At 46.0% G+C, this 19905-nt stretch overlaps 1 protein-coding gene and 1 long non-coding RNA gene across 5 annotated transcripts in view; one reads left to right on the top strand and one right to left on the bottom strand.

Moving 5' to 3' along the window:
- Window positions 1–19905, top strand: part of AIFM3 (AIF family member 3) — an 87828-nt gene that overhangs the window by 55802 nt on the left and 12121 nt on the right. For all 4 annotated transcript variants that reach the window (XM_069960712.1, XM_069960711.1, XM_069960708.1 and 1 more), the window contains exons 10-18: window positions 3639–3730; window positions 5608–5738; window positions 6414–6529; window positions 11977–12048; window positions 13248–13311; window positions 14433–14509; window positions 16427–16544; window positions 17371–17469; window positions 18724–18799. In XM_069960712.1, coding sequence (XP_069816813.1) covers window positions 3639–3730; window positions 5608–5738; window positions 6414–6529; window positions 11977–12048; window positions 13248–13311; window positions 14433–14509; window positions 16427–16544; window positions 17371–17469; window positions 18724–18799 — 845 coding nt within the window. The remainder of the gene's footprint in view (window positions 1–3638; window positions 3731–5607; window positions 5739–6413; window positions 6530–11976; window positions 12049–13247; window positions 13312–14432; window positions 14510–16426; window positions 16545–17370; window positions 17470–18723; window positions 18800–19905) is intronic.
- Window positions 279–18820, bottom strand: LOC138785129 (uncharacterized). Its single transcript, XR_011362074.1, has 5 exons — window positions 18704–18820; window positions 1966–2102; window positions 1662–1776; window positions 1422–1563; window positions 279–1043 (listed from the first exon to the last, which is right to left on the bottom strand). It is a non-coding gene; the product is annotated as an uncharacterized lncRNA (long non-coding RNA).

Genomic DNA, 19905 nt, shown 5'->3' with positions numbered 1-19905 from the left:
AGCAGCTTGTGAGGAAGAAGCAGGGAGAAGATCCAGCCCTGGCCGGGCACGGCATCCGACAGCTGAGGGGGCCCGCTATTGCCAGGTGCTGTTAGCTTCTTGGGGGCCCCGGCCTGGACAGACATGTGTTAAGGCTGTCTGCAAAAGCAATAGCTTTTGCAGACAGCATTAACTGTCTGAGACCTTAGTGGGCCCCTGCCCGAGTGGGCCCGGGGGCGACCGCCCCCTTTGCCCCCGCCTATTTTCGCTACTGTCCTGATCCCTTCTTGCTAAGGTTATAGTAGAGAAATGTTTTTGTATTCTCTTGCGAAGTTGTTGGCCCGTCTGGCCAACATATATCTTCCTGCAGGAACATGTGATAGCATAGACTACATTCCGTGTTTTGCAATCTATTCGATCTCTCAGCGGCCATTCTTCTCCGTTCCCTGGGTGTACAAATTTGTCTCTGGCTGGCATAAAAGTGCATACTGAGCAATCTCCACACGGATAAGATCCTCGGTAACCAAAACCCCTCTTGAGTCTTTGTTTTGTCCTCTGATAGTGACTTCTAGTGAGAGTATCTTTTAAAGTGGGAGCCTTTTTAGCCACCAACAAAGGATAAGGGGAGAGAAATGATGAAATTCTTCGGTCTGCCATTAACATGTGCCAATTTTTCTTCAGTGTATGTCTTAGGTCCCCCCACTGGTTGTTATAAGTGGAGATGAACCTAATCTCGTCCATTTTATCCAGCTTCTTTGATTTAGTTTGTAAGAGCACTGATCTTTCCTTCTCACATGTCTTCTGGTACGCTTTCGAGATCACTCTCTTGGGATAGCCTCTGTCTTGAAACCGTTTGGTCAATTGTCTTGCCTGTGCCTTAAAATCTCTCTCTTCTGTGCAATTTCTCTTGGCTCTATAAAATTGGCCCACAGGTATCCCCGTGAGTGTGTGTCACGGATGAAAGGAATTGAAATGTAGTAGATTATTTGTGGCTGTCTTTTTGCGGTGCAGATCTGTTGCAATACGATTTCCCACCAGACTTATCTTCAGGTCAAGGAATTCAACTGAAGAGGTGGAGAAAGATGAAGTTAGATGGATATTCAAATCGTTAAGATTCAACATTGTTATAAATTCTGTACATTCCTCCTCAGTTCCTGACCAAAGGAACAGCACATCATCGATGTACCTATACCATTGAAATACTTTTCCGAACATGGCACATGGGTACACGTGTGTCCCCTCCCACCAACCTAAAAATAGGTTGGCGTACGAGGGGGCACAACGGGCACCCATGGCCATCCCGGATGTCTGGAGGTAAAACTGACCGTCAAAGACAAAGAAGTTATGCCTCAGTACAAAATTCAGCAAAGTGTAGATGAATGAATTGAAATTTTCATCTGGTCCCCCTCCCTGCTGCAGAAAGTACTTAGCTGCCTCCGTACCGTGATTGTGTCCAATATTGGAATATAACGACTCGACGTCACAGGTTACCAATAATGTACCATCAGGGATGAACTTGTCCTCCAAAATTTGTATCAAGTGACTGGAATCTCTCACGTAGGACGGCAATTTGTTGACCAATGGCTGTAAAAAATGGTCAATGAAAGTACAAGCCTTTTCACATAGTCCCCCAATCCCAGAGATTATCGGCCTCCCTGGTGGCTCTGTCTTGTTTTATGTACCTTCGGCAGCATATAGAAGGTAGGGGTCTTGGGATCTGTCACTTGCATAAACTTGAATTAATTCCGTGATATAACTTCTTCCTCCAATGCCGTATCTAGGAGATCATGTAACCGCCTAGACATACATGTCACATGGCCAGAGAACAATATTGCCCCCCTTGTCCGCTTCTTTCACAACAAACAGGTCATTGATTTTTAATTTCCTTAGGGCATTCCTTTCTGTTGGACTTAGGTTCTGACCTGTGGTGGGGTTCTTAGGCAGGGAAGAGAGAAAATGGTGGTGCAGTTTTTGATTTTACTCTACCTGGGAATCGTGCTCTCCCAATATCGTCATCATTTTCCTGAAGTAGGGACAGGAGATCTGACAATATCCGACGGTCGGTTTCTTCCAGGGGGTCGGCAGAGGAGGGTTGTAGATGTAATAACTTCAAGGTCAGCTTCCTACAAAAAAGATACAAGTCCATAATAACCTCAAATTTATTAAGGGTGCACATAGGGGAAAATGATAGACCGCGCCTCAGAACTTTGTTGTGGGGACCGTTTCTTTGGATTTCTTCGCTCCACGTTTTCCCCTTCTGTGCCTCCGTCGGTATCGCTGGTACCCAATGTTAAAAAATCACTTGTACTCGAGTACTCCATCCTTTTATCCTGATTTGGAGTTGCCTTTTTATTCTTCCTTATCACTCCTCTCCGATTCCCCTGGTGCTTCCATCTATATGCATTTTGTTTCTCATAAGCCTGCCTGTCCCTATTGAACTTCCACTTCTTGCCATCCATTACTTCCTTTGCAAATTTGTCAATTGTCACTTTAAGTTTATCCTGGAAAGGCTTAACCAATCTGTCCTTATCAAAGGCAACAAGTTGAAGTTCAAGATTTTTCAATTTTTCTTTTGTCTCTAACAATAAGGTTTTATCATGTGTCAGCAACATATTCACAATTAATTGGGAGCATTGGGCCAAGCCCGATTCCCATGTCTCCTTAAAGCTGGGATCAACCTCCCACGAGGGAAAAATCTGGACTGTGCTATATAGGGAGTGGTCTGGAGAACACAGACTGTGCTATATAGGGAGTGGTCTGGAGCACATAGACTGTGCTATATAGGGAGTGGTCTGGAGCACATAGACTGTACTATATAGGGAGTGGTCTGGAGCACATAGACTGTGCTATATAGGGAGTGGTCTGGAGCACATAGACTGTGCTATATAGGGAGTGGTCTGGAGGATACATAGACTGTGCTATATAGGGAGTGGTCTGGAGGATACATAGACTGTGCTATATAGGGAGTGGTCTGGAGGATACATAGACTGTGCTATATAGGGAGTGGTCTGGAGGATACATAGACTGTGCTATATAGGGAGTGGTCTGGAGGATACATAGACTGTGCTATATAGGGAGTGGTCTGGAGGATACATAGACTGTGCTATATAGGGAGTGGTCTGGAGGATACATAGACTGCGCTATATAGGGAGTGGTCTGGAGAACATAGACTGTGCTATATAGGGAGTGGTCTGGAGGATACATAGACTGTGCTATATAGGGAGTGGTCTGGAGGATACATAGACTGTGCTATATAGGGAGTGGTCTGGAGGATACATAGACTGCTTTATAGGGAGTGGTCTGGAGGATACAGACTGTGTTATATAGGGAGTGGTCTGGAGCACATAGACTGTGCTATATAGGGAGTGGTCTGGAGAACATAGACTGTGCTATATAGGGAGTGGTCTGGAGAACATAGACTGTGCTATATAGGGAGTGGTCTGGAGAACATAGACCGTGCTATATAGGGAGTGGTCTGGAGCACATAGACTGTGCTATATAGGGAGTTTGGTCCTGGTGGGTTCAGGTAGATCGGTCATCTGATACATTGTGGCCATACCAGCTTCTTAGGGCACCAGCTTAGTTTGTTTTACCCTCCTCACTAGTTACCTTGTACATGAAATGTCTCTTCCATTCACATTGTGCAGAATTGATTTCAGGTTATTAATGTTGACACAAAGAACAAGACCGTTGTTTTCAAGGATGGATTCAGAATGGAATACAACAAGCTGCTGATCGCCACCGGGAGCACGTGAGTTCAGACGCTTTATCTACTTACAATGTTTAGTATCAGTGCAGCACATACCCGGCACTGATATAGTTAAAGGTGAATACCGGGCACAGCCGGGGAAGAGGGGGCTGAACATAAGAACATGCACCGACCTCCCCGGGTCCAGCACTGGGGTCCGCTGTCCTCCTCCCCGCCTCCAGCACTGGGGTCCGCTCTCCTCCTCCCCGGCTCCAGCACTGGGGTCCGCTCTCCTCCTCCCCGGCTCCAGCACTGGGCTCCGCTCTCCTCCTCCCCGGCTCCAGCACTGGGCTCCGCTCTCCTCCTCCCCGGCTCCAGCACTGGGCTCCGCTCTCCTCTTCCCCTGCTCCAGCACTGGGCTCCGCTCTCCTCCTCCCCGGCTCCAGCACTGGGCTCCGCTCTCCTCCTCCCCGGCTCCAGCACTGGGCTCCGCTCTCCTCCTCCCCGGCTCCAGCACTGGGCTCCGCTCTCCTCCTCCCCGGCTCCAGCACTGGGGTCCATTGTCCTCCTCTCCGGCTCCAGCACTGGGGTCCGCTCTCCTCCTTTCCGGCTCCAGCACTGGGCTCCGCTCTCCTCCTCCCCGGCTCCAGCACTGGGGTCCGCTCTCCTCCTCCCCGGCTCCAGCACTGGGGTCCGCTCTCCTCCTCCCCAGCTCCAGCACTGGGGTCCATTGTCCTCCTCCCCAGCTCCAGCACTGGGGTCCGCTCTCCTCCTCCCCGGCTCCAGCACTGGGGTCCGCTCTCCTCCTCCCCGGCTCCAGCACTGGGGTCCGCTCTCCTCCTCCCCGGCTCCATTACTGGGGTCCATTGTCCTCCTCTCCGGCTCCAGCACTGGGGTCCGCTCTCCTCCTCCCCGGCTCCAGCACTGGGGTCCGCTCTCCTCCTCCTTGGCTCCAGCACTGGGGTCCATTGTCCTCCTCCCCGGCTCCAGCACTGGGGTCCGCTCTCCTCCTCCCCGGCTCCAGCACTGGGCTCCACTCTTCTCCTCCCCAGCTCCAGCACTGGGGTCCACTCTCCTCCTCCCCGGCTCCAGCACTGGGGTCCGCTCTCCTCCTCCCCGGGTCCGCTCCATTGTCCTCCTCCCCGGCTCCAGCACTGGGGTCCACTCTTCTCCTCCCTGGCTCCAGCACTGGGGTCCATTGTCCTCTTCTCTGGCTCTAGCATTGGGGTCCGCTCTTCTCCTCCCCGGCTCCAGCACTGGGGTTCGCTCTCTTCCTCCCCGGCTCCAGCACTGGGGTCCATTGTCCTCCTCCCCAGCTCCAGCACTGGGGTCCATTGTCCTCCTCTCCGGCTCCAGCACTGGAGTCCGCTCTCCTCCTCCCTGGCTCCCACTCTCCTCCTCCCCGGCTCCAGCACTGGGGTCCGCTCTCCTCCTCCCCGGCTCCAGCACTGGGGTCCGCTCTCCTCCTCCCCGGCTCCAGCACTGGGGTCCGCTCTCCTCCTCCCCGGCTCCAGCACTGGGGTCCGCTCTCCTCCTCCCCGGCTCCAGCACTGGGGTCCCCACATACCTAGAAGCAGCTGAAGACAGTGGACCCCAGCGCTGGAGCCGGGGAGGAGGACAGCGGACCCCAGTGCTTGAGCCGGGGAGGAGGACAGCGGACCCCAGTGCTGAAGCCGGGGAGGAGGAGAGCGGACCCCAGTGCTGGAGCCGGGGAGGAGGAGAGCGGACCCCAGCGCTGAAGGCGGGGGTTGGAGGTGGCTGAACAAAACAACATGCACTGACCTCCCCGGCCCCAGCATTGCGGTCCGCTCCAGCAGCATTACAACTTGATTTTTTTTTTTTTTTACATAAAACGACCACTAAAATATGTAAAAATCCACAGTGGCCATTAGGCTGGAGCAGGAGATACAGACAGTAACACGGTGACATTTTTCCCACAGTCCTAAGACGCTTACCTGCAAAGGAAAAGAGCTGGATAATGTATTCACCATACGAACACCCGAGGATGCAAACAGGGTGGTGAAACTAGCGAGCAGCCGCAACGCTGTGATTGTGGGGGCATCCTTCTTAGGTGAGAAAAAAACTCTATCACATAGGTAGAATAACTGCACGTGTACATAAAGGATTCTGTAAAACTTAAAGGCGCAGTTCACCAAAAATGGTTTCTTGAAAATCAAATGGTGTCAGAAAGTTATACAGATTTGTAATTTACTTCTATTAAAATATCCCCATTCTACCAGTACTTATCAGCTGCTGTATGTCCTGCAGGAAGTGGTGTATTCTCTTCAGTCTGACACACTGCTCTCTGCTGCCACCTCTGTCCATGTCAGGAACTATCCAGAGCAGGGAAGGTTTTCTATGGGGATTTGCTGCTGCTCTGGACAGTTCCTGACATGGACAGAGGTGGCAGCAGAGAGCCCTGTGTCACACTGGAGAGAATACACCACTTCCTGCAGGACATACAACAGCTGATAAGTACTGGAAGAATGGAGATATTTTAATAGAAGTAGTTTAAAAATCTGTATAACTTTCTAAAACCAGCTGATTTGAAAGAAAAAGATTTTTGCCGGAGTACCCCTTTAAATCTGAACAGATCCTTACACAATGTTCTGAGTGTGTTCCCGTGAGTACCCCTTTAATCCAGTTACACAAAATTTCTTAGACTATTTAGTAGCATAGCTGAAAGTAGTTCAGAAGATCTAGTATTTCACATGTAGATATGCTTTTTTTTACCTGTATTTACTAGGCATGGAAGTGGCAGCCTATCTATGTGAGAAAGCTCACTCAGTCTCTGTGGTTGAATTGGAGAACATTCCCTTTAAGAAATTTTTAGGGGACAAGGTTGGACTTGCGATCATGAAGGTAAAGTATAATAGTATATAAACATCTGTAGTGTTGTCACCTAAGGAAGAAAGTGAGACGGAAATTTCCAGAAATGACCCCGAGCTTGTGCCCTACAGGTTTATATATATTGTATTATTCCAATTGTATTCCACTCAAACCAAACTCTATATTGCTATGTGATATGTTGCTGCCCATGGTGAGACTAACAATTCCTTCCATATTTGTTATTATCTATTCAGTCTCCTTCCCCCAGTTTTCAGCTGCTGCTTTCTGTTGTAGACACAAAAACGTGTGTGTGAGCTTTTCTCTGTCTCCCCCTCCTCCCCCCTCCCTCCCCTTTAACTTTGTAGCTTCTTTGTAATGTTTGGAGGGTTATTCTGAGGTCACATTGTTGAGGAACTAACTGTGATTATCCCTCCAGGCATTACAGAATTGCTACAAAATTGCAGATAGGGACTTGTTTACATCATTTGTCTCAGAAGGGAGGGGGGAGACAGAGAGAAAGGCTCATACACAGATTTTTGTGTCTTCAGCAGAAAGCAGCAGCTGAGAACTGGGGGAAGGAGACTGAATAGATACTAACATGTATGGAAGGAATTGTTAGTCTCACCCTAGGCAGTAACATATCAAAAGTTATGTGTGAGTGGAATACCCCTTTAAGCATATTTCAGTTAAAGACTGGGGCTACACAGTAGTTTCTGGTTACACGGGCAGGAATCACTGTTGCACTTAATGTCGCGTTATCTGGTTGTGCAACTTTTTCACTCAAGTAAATGTTGCACATTGCAATATAGGGCTGCTATAACCTCGACCGCACAGCCGCAAAACGTCCATCCTGGATGGGTCAACAAGCTTACAGCATTGGGGGCAGAAGCAGGGGCGTAGCTAATGTCCCTTGGGCCCTGGTGCAAGAGTTCAACTTGGGCCCCCCCCCCTTCCTTGACCAAGCTATGCGATAGATAGATAGATAGATAGATAGATAGATAGATAGATAGATAGATAGGAGATAGATAGATAGGAGATAGATAGGAGATAGATAGATAGATAGATAGATAGATAGATAGGAGATAGATAGATAGATAGATAGATAGATAGATAGATAGATAGATAGATAAAGACTGATATTACCAATAATACCAGTATATAGGATGGAAATATAATCACCATACATATTACCGCCATGCTGTTACTGACCAAATCCTGTATACTGAGACCAATATTACCAAGGCGCAAATATTACCGCCACACCACAACCACTACCATCACCACCATATTGTTACTGACCAAATCCAGTATACTGAGACCAATATTGACTAATACCACCACATACTACCACCACTGCTGCTACTGACTAACACCACCACATACTGACTAATACCACCGTTGGTACTGAATAACATCCACTGTACACGGATCACTATCACCTCATCCAGAAGAGGCAGACCCAGCTCTACACAGGTTGTATACACCATATACATTACAGTGCAGTTACATCAGGTGACTCACAGAGGACGTCTTCTTTGATCGGAGTTCTTCCCTTTTCATCATCTTCTCCATCTGGGCCATTATGAGAACTTCTTCGAGCCACGAATCCACAGAATCTGCCAGACAGAGATATTAGCCTCCTCACTCTGTCACCATCCTCATCTCTATACAAACTGCACATCTGTATTGGCCCCTTTACACCCTCAGTTAGTGGGTAGGCTGACTCTGTTACCCCCCCCCCCTTATAGTATATGCCCCCCTCTGTGTAGAGATGGCCCCTTGTTCAGTCTTCCATATATATGGCCCCATGTGCATCTACTTGACAGCCCCTCTCAGTGTAGTCCCCCCTTTTAGGTGGTCCCCTCTGTGTTGTCCCCCTTATCTTTTCCCCCATATAGATGCCTTCCTTATGTTTCCCCCCCTTGTAGATGCCCCCACTGTGTTGTCTTCCTATACTTTCCCCCTCATGTATATGCCCCCACTGTGTTGTCTTCTTATACATTCCCCCCTATGTTACCCCCCATGTATATGCCCCCACTGTGTTGTCTTCTTATACATCCCCCCCTATGTTGTCTTCTTATACATCCCCCCATGTATATGCCCCCACTGTGTTGTCTTCTTATACATCCCCCCATGTATATGCCCCCACTGTGTTGTCTTCTTATACATCCCCCCATGTATATGCCCCCACTGTGTTGTCTTCTTATACATTCCCCCCATGTATATGCCCCCACTGTGTTGTCTTCTTATACATCCCCCCATATATATGCCCCCACTGTGTTGTCTTCTTATAAATACCCCCCCTATGTTACCCCCATGTATATGCCCCCACTGTGTTGTCTTCTTATAAATACCCCTCCTATGTTACCCCCCATGTATATGCCCCCACTGTGTTGTCTTCTTATAAATACCCCCCCTATGTTACCCCCCATGTATATGCCCCCACTGTGTTGTCTTCTTATAAATACCCCCCCTATGTTACCCCCCATGTATATGCCCCCACTGTGTTGTCTTCTTATAAATACCCCCCCTATGTTACCCCCCATGTATATGCCCCCACTGTGTTGTCTTCTTATAAATACCCCCCCTATGTTACCCCCCATGTATATGCCCCCACTGTGTTGTCTTCTTATAAATACCCCCCTATGTTACCCCCCATGTATATGCCCCCACTGTGTTGTCTTCTTATAAATACCCCCCCTATGTTACCCCCCATGTATATGCCCCCACTGTGTTGTCTTCTTATAAATACCCCCCCTATGTTACCCCCATGTATATGCCCCCACTGTGTTGTCTTCTTATAAATACCCCCCCTATGTTACCCCCCATGTATATGCCCCCACTGTGTTGTCTTCTTATAAATACCCCCCCTATGTTACCCCCCATGTATATGCCCCCACTTTGTTGTCTTCTTATAAATACCCCCCCTATGTTACCCCCCATGTATATGCCCCCACTGTGTTGTCTTCTTATAAATACCCCCCCTATGTTACCCCCATGTATATGCCCCCACTGTGTTGTCTTCTTATAAATACCCCCCCTATGTTACCCCCCATGTATATGCCCCCACTGTGTTGTCTTCTTATAAATACCCCCCCTATGTTACCCCCCATGTATATGCCCCCACTGTGTTGTCTTCTTATAAATACCCCCCCTATGTTACCCCCCATGTATATGCCCCCACTGTGTTGTCTTCTTATACATCCCCCCCTATGTTACCCCCCCATGTATATGCCCCCACTGTGTTGTCTTCTTATACATCCCCCCATGTTACCCCCCCATGTATATGCCCCCACTATGTTGCCCCCCATGCATATGCCCCCACTGTGTTGTCTTCGTATACATCCCCCCCATGCTACCCCCCATGTAGATGCTCCCTTCATGTTGCCCCCATGTATATGCCCCCACTGTATATGCCCCCTTGTCAAGTAGATAAAAACAAAAGGGGGGGGGGGGGGGGGACAACAACTCACCTTTAACCTCGTTCCCCCGTTGCAGCTCCCTTCTCATCTGCGGTGTTGGACGGCCCCCCGCTGACGCTGGCTCCCTCCTTTCATCCCCTGTGCCCGCCGCTCCGCACTCCCGAACTCCCGGCCGATGCTCCACTACCTGGCGGTGTCCCCGGGATTCCCCTGCAGCACATGCACCAGGAAGGTCAGTGTGCGCGGGGGCTTTTACTTCCGGGTCAGGGAGCGCTCCCTGACCCGGAAGTAACAGCCCCGGCGTACACAGCTCCCTGATGCGTGTGCTGCAGGGGAATCCCGGGGACACCGCCAGGTAGTGGAGCATCGGCCGGGAGTTCGGGAGTGCGGAGCGGCGGGCACAGGGGATGAAAGGAGGGAGCCAGCGTCAGCCGGGGGCCGTCCTGGAGAGCGGAGCGGCGGGCGCAGAGGATACAGGGAGAGGGGCCGCGGGCCCCTCTCCGTGGCGGGCCGGGTCGCAGCAGCGACCACGGTCGCTACGCCACTGGGCAGAAGGCTTTATCACTGGTTATATAGCACTATAATATACTCATTTTTTTCTTTCAAATCAATTGGTTCTAGTAAGTGTCAGAGATTTATAATTTACTTATATTAAAAAATCTCCAGTCTTCCTGTACTTATCAGCTGCTGTATGTCCTAAAGGAAGTCTGACATAGTGCTCTTTGCTGCCACCTCTGTCCATGTCAGGAACTGTCCAGAGCAGGAGAGGTTTTCTATGGATTTTGTATACATCATGAACAGAGGTGGCAGAAGAGAGCACTGTATGAGACTGGAGAGAATACACCACTTCCTGCAGGACATACAGCAGCTGATAAGTACTGGAAGACTGGAGACAGATCAGATGTTACATGAGGATTTAGAGACATAAGAAACAAAGTTCTTCTCTTCCACCAAACTGGACATCACAAAATCCATGTGAACACAATCAGCATTGAAGCCTTAATATCTATCAGGACCAGGGCTGTAGTGATTTAGTAGAGGGGGTCGAGGTGTCAGTCAGACCTCGAGCCTGAGAACACTCCTTTGCCACATATTATATATATGAAAAGTGTGTGGGCTCCACTTCTATCAGGGTCAGGCTATAGGTGATACCTGAGAACATCACCCCATACCTGAGAATATCACCCCATACCTGAGAATATCACCCCATACCTGAGAACATCACCCCATACCTGAGAATATCACCCCATACCTGAGAATATCACCCCATACCTGAGAATATCTCCCCATACCTGAGAATATCACCCCATACCTGAGAATATCACCCCATACATGTGCTCCTACATGACTGCTGTTATATTGGGTACCACCTGCAGAATAAGCCTGCTGGGCCGGGGGTTAGCAGTTTGTATCTTCTTTTCATGCTATGGAAATATAACTATCATGTGTGTCTGAGAGAGAATTAGATTGTGATGCCAGTTGTGAATGGGACAGATATACACCTATATACAGCCTTGTCCAATAGGTTATATCACTATATATGAGAGGACAGACGTCTTTCTTACTGTATATATTTCTTATATATTATATATTTCTTTCTTCCATATATTCCTATATAGGTGGGATGATCTGGAGTGTAACCACTAGTGATGAGCCGGAGCGTTCCGGAGTCCGATCGTGCGGTATTTGATTACTGCTGGCTGAAGAAGTTGGATGCAGCCTTATTACTGCCTTAAAAACATGGATAATGCCATAGGCCATACACAAGGGGCAGGGAAACTCGGCTCTCCAGCTAAAGCTCTGGCTGTCCAGGCGTGATGGGAGTTGTAGTTTTGCAACAGCTGGAGAGCCGAGGTTTTCTACGCCAGCCATAGTCTGTATCCACCTGGACTTCCAAGGGCGGTATCCAGCATCTTCGGACTCTCGGACTCCAGTCCGGGACGCTCCGGTTGCGCTCATCTCTAGTAACCACAAATAAGCGTGTAGGGCAGGAGGATTTACTATGTAACACTGTGCTGTGTCTGGATATTAAGATGTTCTGATTTTCTTTTATTTTAGATGTTTGAAAGCAACAGAGTAAAGTTTTACATGCAGACGGAAGTCTCAGAACTGAGGGAGCAAGAAGGAAAGGTCAGTAATCCGTCCGTCGACCCTCAATCGTGCCACGTCGCCCCCCATTCACCTCTCTGGGAATTACCGGCCCCTTCAGTTGTTCTTGTCTTCTCCACCAGGTCAGGGGGTCCTGGTCCTTGGGATGGTGAGACCTGTATCCAGCTGATGCTTCTGCCATATCCTGTGGATGGGTGGGGGGTAACCCTGTAATCCATGTCAGGTGGAGGCCATTTGGCTTGGACATTTATTACACATCTTTATCCCGGTTGGATGACCAGCATGAATGGCTCTAATCCATCGGATACACATGTGTGCACAGCTTGGGGTTGTGTGGTGGTCGCTCGTCTTATGGTCAACAAATGACTAACTAACAAAACACCTCAAGGTTCCTGTATAATCCTCTTACTCAAATCCCCGGGCTGCGTAATGCAACTAATAGTCTGTAAAGTAACAAACAACAAGCATGACGTGTCACCTGTAGGATCCCATTTGGTGGACATTTATATATAGGATCCTCCTGCTCTACAAACCTTTAGTTACCTACAATATACTGAAAATCTGTTCCATAAACCTAAAGGACCATAGGACGTATTCAGCCTGCGCTGGGTTAGTGGGACTATCATTCCTGGAACAAACTCAGAACATTGTGTAAGGATCTGTTCGGATTTAAAGGGGTACTCCAGCGAAAATCTTATTCTTTCAAATAAACTGGTTTCAGAAAGTTATACAGATTTGTAATTTACTTCTATTTAAAAAATCTCCAGTCTTCCAGTACTTATCAGCTGCTGTATGTCCTGCAGGAAGTGGTGTATTCTCTCCAGTCTGACACAGTGCTCTCTGCTGCCACCTCTGTCCATGTCAGGAACTGTCCCGAGCAGCAGCAAATCCCTATAGAAAACCTCTCCTGCTCTGGCACTTTCTGGCATCAGTTGATTTGAAAGAAAACATTTTTTGGTGAACTGCCCCTTTAAGTTGCTTGAGCTCTGACGTGCTGCTTACTGTACGTGTGATATTAGTATGTCTTACAGTTTTCTTATTGTACAAGAATTTGGGGACCTTGAGGACCGACCTCTTCTTATTCTTTTTACCTATTAAGCTGTTGTGCGGAGGACACCCACAGGCTGGAGGACTCGGCCACCATATCAGAGATAGTGAACGTGGGAGTTTTCTATTTGTTACTATGTTTCATTTCACTTACTAAATATTTTACTTTCCAGCTTAAAGAAGTCGTGCTAAAGAGCGGAAAGGTCCTGCGAGCCGATGTCTGTGTCATTGGAATAGGTAAGATATAGATTTAAAGGGATTGTTCACCCAAGAAAATTCTTTCAAGTCAACCGGTGGCAGAAAGTTATGAGTCTGACACACGGCTGATCTACCATCGGCCATGTAAGACACTGAGCTGCCCGTCTTATTGGCAGCCGCCACCTTCTGTCCCGGCCAATCAGAATCCTTTCCCCCGAGCCGCTGTCCACATGGAGGGGGTGGGAAATCCTGAAGCTTCCATCCATCTCGAGGACCGCCACGTCACTTCTTTTTCACACTCTTCCATGTTTTCCAATGGCAGCAGTTTTTTTTTTTGACACCACATGTTTTTGACAGCCGGCGCTCAGCATTTTTCTTTACGTCTCACATACGTGAACACACTTTGCACATATGCTGGAAAAAACTTCAGTTACATAGAATGAGTGCAGCCCGAGGGTCCGGCTCACCCACAGGAGGGCAGAAGACGGTCCTTTTGGTCTCGGTTGGCCAATAGAGATGAGCGAACCTGTGAGAGGTTCGGCAGGTTCGCCAGACTTTAATGTTCAGTTCAGGTTTGTGTCAAACAGAAGATTAACCAGGCGCTCATTATACTTACACGTCCGCACTCCCCCGGGTCCATCTGCTCCAGTCCCATCCCGTCCACTTCTCTGGTGAAGATCCGCTCAGCCAATCACAGGCCACGGTGCTGTCCCGTCCCAGTCAGCCTGTGATTGGCTGAGCGGGTCTTTACCAGAGACGGGATTGGACCAGAGAGCCACAAGAAGACCCCGGGGGAGCACGGTCAGGTAAGAACAACTTTCTTTTTTGATTTTTGAGATGTGCAGCCTCTCCTCCCGAAATTGTCTGAACTTTTTGCATTGTTCGGGAGGAATCTGCGTTCGCTCATCTCTAGTCAACATACATTGTTTTTTAATACATAGGAAAGCAGAGTAGACTGCACTTTCACATACACTGGGCCATAGTACATTGCAGCTACTGATGTGTCAGGGAACACTCCAAGGAGAGAACAAGCTATGAACAGATCCTTATTACCGCCTCCTTATATACAGTGTATATACTCCTTACATAGAATCTTGTACATCCTGCGTATTTTCTCTACGGTGACTAAAGAATAATTGCAGAAGTACATTTTATTTTAGGAGCAAGTCCAACCACAGGGTTCCTGAAGCAGAGCGGCGTCACCATTGATTCCAAAGGATACATTCCGGTTAACAAGGTAAAGTTACTAATCTAATACTAATGATCTTTTATATTAAGCTGTATTCTGTCATTTACATTTTTTGCAGAAATCAATAGTACAAGCAATTTTAAGAAACTCTGTAATAGGTTTTATTAGAGAAAAAAGCCTCTTTCTGTACTGAAAAAGATGTGATAAGATGAATGCTGTGTGATATTATGTGATAAGATGAATGCTGTGTGATATTATGTGATAAGATGAATGCTGTGTGATATTATGTGATGAGATGAATGACGTGTGATATTATGTGATATGAGGAATGCAATGTGATATTATGTAATAAGATGAATGCTGTGTGATATTATGTAATAAGATGAATGCTGTGTGATATTATGTAATAAGATGAATGCTTTGTGATATTATGTGATATTGTGTGATAAGATGAATGCCGTGTGATATTATGTGATAAGATGAATGCTGTGTGATATTATGTGATAAGATGAATGCTGTGTGATATTATGTGATAAGATGAATGCTGTGTGATATTATGTGATATGAGGAATGCAATGTGATATTATGTAATAAGATGAATGCTGTGTGATATTATGTGATATTGTGTGATAAGATGAATGCTATGTGATATTATGTGATGAGATGAATGCCGTGTGATATTATGTGATGAGATGAATGCCGTGTGATATTATGTGATGAGATGAATGACGTGTGATATTATGTGATAAGATGAATGCTGTGTGATATTATGTGATAAGATGAATGACGTGTGATATTATGTGATGAGATGAATGACGTGTGATATTATATGATATTATGTGATAAGATGAATGCCGTGTGATATTATGTGATAAGATGAATGCTGTGTGATATTATGTGATAAGATGAATGCTGTGTGATATTATGTGATAAGATGAATGCTGTGTGATATTATGTGATGAGATGAATGCTGTGTGATATTATGTGATGAGATGAATGCTGTGTGATATTATGTGATATGATGAATGACGTGTGATATTATGTGATAGGATGAATGCTGTGTGATATTATGTGATAAGATGAATGCTGTGTGATATTATGTGATGAGATGAATGACGTGTGATATTATGTGATAAGATGAATGACGTGTGATATTATGTGATATTATGTGATAGGATGAATGATGTGTGATATTATGTGATAAGATGAATGATGTGTGATATTATGTGATGAGATGAATGACGTGTGATATTATGTGATATGATGAATGACGTGTGATATTATGTGATAAGTTGAATGCTATGTGATATTATGTGATGAGATGAATGACGTGTGATATTATGGGATATTATGTGATAAGATGAATGCCGTGTGATATTATGTGATAAGATGAATGCTATGTGATATTATGTGATGAGATGAATGACGTGTGATATTATGGGATATTATGTGATAAGATGAATGCCGTGTGATATTATGTGATAAGATGAATGCTATGTGATATTATGTGATGAGATGAATGACGTGTCGTGTGATATTATGTGATAAGATGAATGCCGTGTGATATTATGTGATAGGATGAATGCCGTGTGATATTATGTGATAGGATGAATGCCGTGTGATATTATGTGATAAGATGAATGATGTGTGATATTATGTGATAAGATGAATGATGTGTGATATGTGATAAGATGAATGACGTGTGATATTATGTGATGAGATGAATGCAATGTAATATTATGTAATAAGATGAATGCTGTGTGATATTATGTGATATTATGTGATAAGATGAATGACGTGTGATATTATGTGATAAGATGAATGACGTGTCATGTGATATTATGTGATATTATGTGATAAGATGAATGACGTGTGATATTATGTGATAGGATGAATGACGTGTGATATTATGTGATAAGATGAATGCTGTGTGATATTATACTATGTGATTTTCCTTTCCTCCAGATGATGCAGACCAATGTGCCGGGGGTGTTTGCCGCAGGAGATGTTGTAACTTTCCCCTTAGCTTTCCGGAATAACAAGAAAGTCAATGTTCCTCACTGGCAGATGGCGCATATGCAAGGTGATATAACCGCACAGCAACACTTATAACGCTCAGGTCAGGGATCCAACTCTGTAGACAGATGATGGGTGGTGGGATACTCAGGACTAAAAGGTAAAGTACAGTATATGGGGCCTAGACCGCATACAAGCGTACGAGCTGCATAAAGCAGACATTATAACATCAATATCTATACCCAAGTGACCGGGAACGGTTCTATTAGAGCAGTGCAATATCTCTCATGGTCTCTATGTGATGGTTGTTTCCGTCCATCAGAAAGAAGGTTATAAATGTGCAGATTTGTTTCCATTTCTTATACTGGGAAATGGTGTAAACCAGTAAGGGTCGGCACTGGGGAATGTGTCATCATAAAAGCAGGAGTGGTCTATGACGAAGGTTTGATGCATCCTGTTCATGTAAAGCCAAGGATCGGACACTGTCCTGATGTCGTGATGAGGCCATTGATGGTGACAGCATTGAGCACCTCCTGGCATAGTGTCAGAAAGTGTCAGTCAGTAGTCAGAACGGCCGTCAGTATATGGTTTATGGGGCTCTCCTGAGACCCCACTGACTGATTATGTCCGTTGAGATAGTAGTTGGTCATAGAGGAAAATCACAGTTCGACCCCTTTGTTTTTTGAGAGATAAGACACCATGAGGGCGGTCTCCCCATAGAGAACACAGGAAGGAGCGGCCGTGCTGAGCAATCATGTGTACGGACAGGAAGGGAGGAATAACTGCTGTTCATTGTTGAAGCTGTACGGCCTCCTTTACACCATTTGCCATCAATAAATCACTATTCTAAATAAAAATTAAAAAATGCCTGACTCCTCCCCTTCCTTCATCAGGTCGCATCGCAGCGCTGAACATGTTGGCTCAAGGGACAGAAATCAATACAATCCCGTATCTGTGGACGGCAATGTTTGGGAAAAGCATCCGATATGCAGGTAGGACGCTCATTACTACTTTATATTTATATTACATGATATGATGATAGAAATAAAGGATTCTACAGTGTAGGGGGGTTGGGGAGGGTCATGTGATCACTCAGTTAAAGGGATTGGCCACTTTACAGTAATATAGGTCAGTGTACAGTAATAGTAACTATACACATTATACTTACTGACAGTCGCTCCCTGTGTACCTTATAGAGCTAAAATCAGACTCCCCTCCTCCAGGCTGTGCTGTCCTGCTCTGTGGTGATTCTGTCCATGAAATGGCTGACATAGAGGAGAATGTGACCATGCCCCGCCCCCAGATGTCCAACACTGAGCCTGTATATGCCTATGGTGGACACTGGTGCGGGGCATGGTCACATTTTCCTCCACGTCAGCCGTTTTATGGACAGAATCACCACAGAGCAGGACAGCACAGTCTGGAGGAGGGGTGTCTGATATTAGCTCTATAAGGTACACAGGGAGCTGCTGTCAGTAAATGCAGCAAGTACACTTACTAATCCTGTACACTGAGCAATTTTTCTATAAAGTGGCCTACCCCTTTAAATGAGAAGACTTTAAAGGGGCAAAAAAATTATTCCAGGCTGCGAGTGGGGGAACATAAACAAGAAGAGGTTCTCAGCTCCCCTCCGGATGCTTAAAGGGATATTCCCCTCATACATAACTTCTGCTATGTTGCTGCCCATGATGAGACTAACAATTCCCTCCATACTTATTATTCTCTATTCCGTCTCCTTCCCCCAGGTCTCATCTGCTGCTTTCTGCTGAAGACACAAAAATCTGTGTGTGAGCTTTTCTTTCTGTCTCCTCCTCCTCCCCCCTCCCTTCTAAGACGGCTGATGTAAACAAGTCCCTGTCTGGTTGTATTTGCAACACTGTAGCTTCTTTGTAATGCTAGGAGGGTTATTCTGAGGTAAAGTTAATAATGACCGCACTGTGATTATCCCTCCCAGCATTACAAAAAAGCTACAATGTTACAGATACAGCCTGCCAGGGACATTGTTTACATCACATTTTTTTCCAGCAGAAAGCAGCAACTGAGAACTGGGGGAAGGAGACTGAACAGATAATAACAAGTATGGAAGGAATTGTTAGTCTCACCATGGGCAGCAACACATCAGAAGTTATGTACTATATATACCCCTTTAGGTATTAATAAATGAACATAGAAAGCAAAAGTTACAACAAGGAAAGTTGAAAATGAAAGTGATTATTTTGCACTAACCAGACGCTTCTGTTCCTCAGGTAATGGGGAAGGATTCGATGATGTCATCATTCAGGGAGATATTGAAGAATTAAAATTTGTGGCGTTTTATACGAGGTAAGCCAACGGAGTGTAATATCTTACTGAAAGAAAAGCGAAAGGCCGTCACATAATGGCGGCAACTTACACATCGCAATGTACAATATCTAATTGTCAAAAGAACAAGGATTCAATTTCATCGTAGTAACGGTATAATGACCTGATACAGAAGCAGTATTCCTCTGAAGCCGACCTCACAACCATCATGGCCTCTGCAGGACGGACGTTTCCACAAGTGGTAGCTTTCCGATTAATTGTACTCTCCTATAAGCCTGCGGGTAGTATAGGCCATGACACTCTGGGGTGGAATTAAAGCGATAGTTCACCCCAGAAATTTCTCTTTCAGATCAACTGGTGCCAAAGATTTTAAGTGCCACAGATTACTTATCAGCTGCTGTATGTCCTGCAGGAAGTGGTGTATTCTCTCCAGTCTGACACAGTTCTCTCTGCTGCCACCTCTGTCCATGTCAGGAACTGTCCAGAGCAGCAAATCCCCATAGAAAACCTTTCCAGCTCATTAGACTGGAGAGAATACACAACTTCCTGCAGGACATGCAGCAGCTGATAAGTACTGGAAGACAGGAGATTTTTTTTTAATAGAAGTAAATTACAAATCTCTGGCACATTCTGGTATCAGTTTATTTGAAAGCAAACATTTTTGGGGTGGACAACCCCTTTAAGTCTTACTATAATAATAACCAATATTGGAATGGATACGTTTGATATCTTTTCTTGCTTTTCTCATGAATTTATTGTGCCTTGTATAATATTTGACCCCTTTGGATCCCGCCGGAGCCTCCTCTGAGCCGCTGAATCTCATAGATAACTAGTGACGGGAATGACTGATTCTCCATCTTTATAAGTGTTCTGACTCCAGAGATGAGAGGAGTTGTGCTCCAGCAGCGGTTATTATTATATACTGTACTATAGTATAGTATATCCTACTGTTTGTGTAAAGATCTCCATTATTTTACTATTTAGGAGATCGGTCAGGCGCTTGTACCCCAATAGTCAGATGACGTCCTGCGTAGATCAATGGAGGTAACATCTAGGAACGTCTCCAGGCTGAGGGTCGCTCTCTCCGCTTTCTTATAGACTAAACAACAGAGCTACTTACCTGACTG

The sequence above is a fragment of the Dendropsophus ebraccatus genome, chromosome 3, assembly GCF_027789765.1.
Source record: "Dendropsophus ebraccatus isolate aDenEbr1 chromosome 3, aDenEbr1.pat, whole genome shotgun sequence".
NCBI classification, from domain to species: domain Eukaryota; kingdom Metazoa; phylum Chordata; class Amphibia; order Anura; family Hylidae; genus Dendropsophus; species Dendropsophus ebraccatus.
Note: the sequence above shows the minus strand (reverse complement) of the source record. Positions and strands in the feature narration are given on the sequence as shown.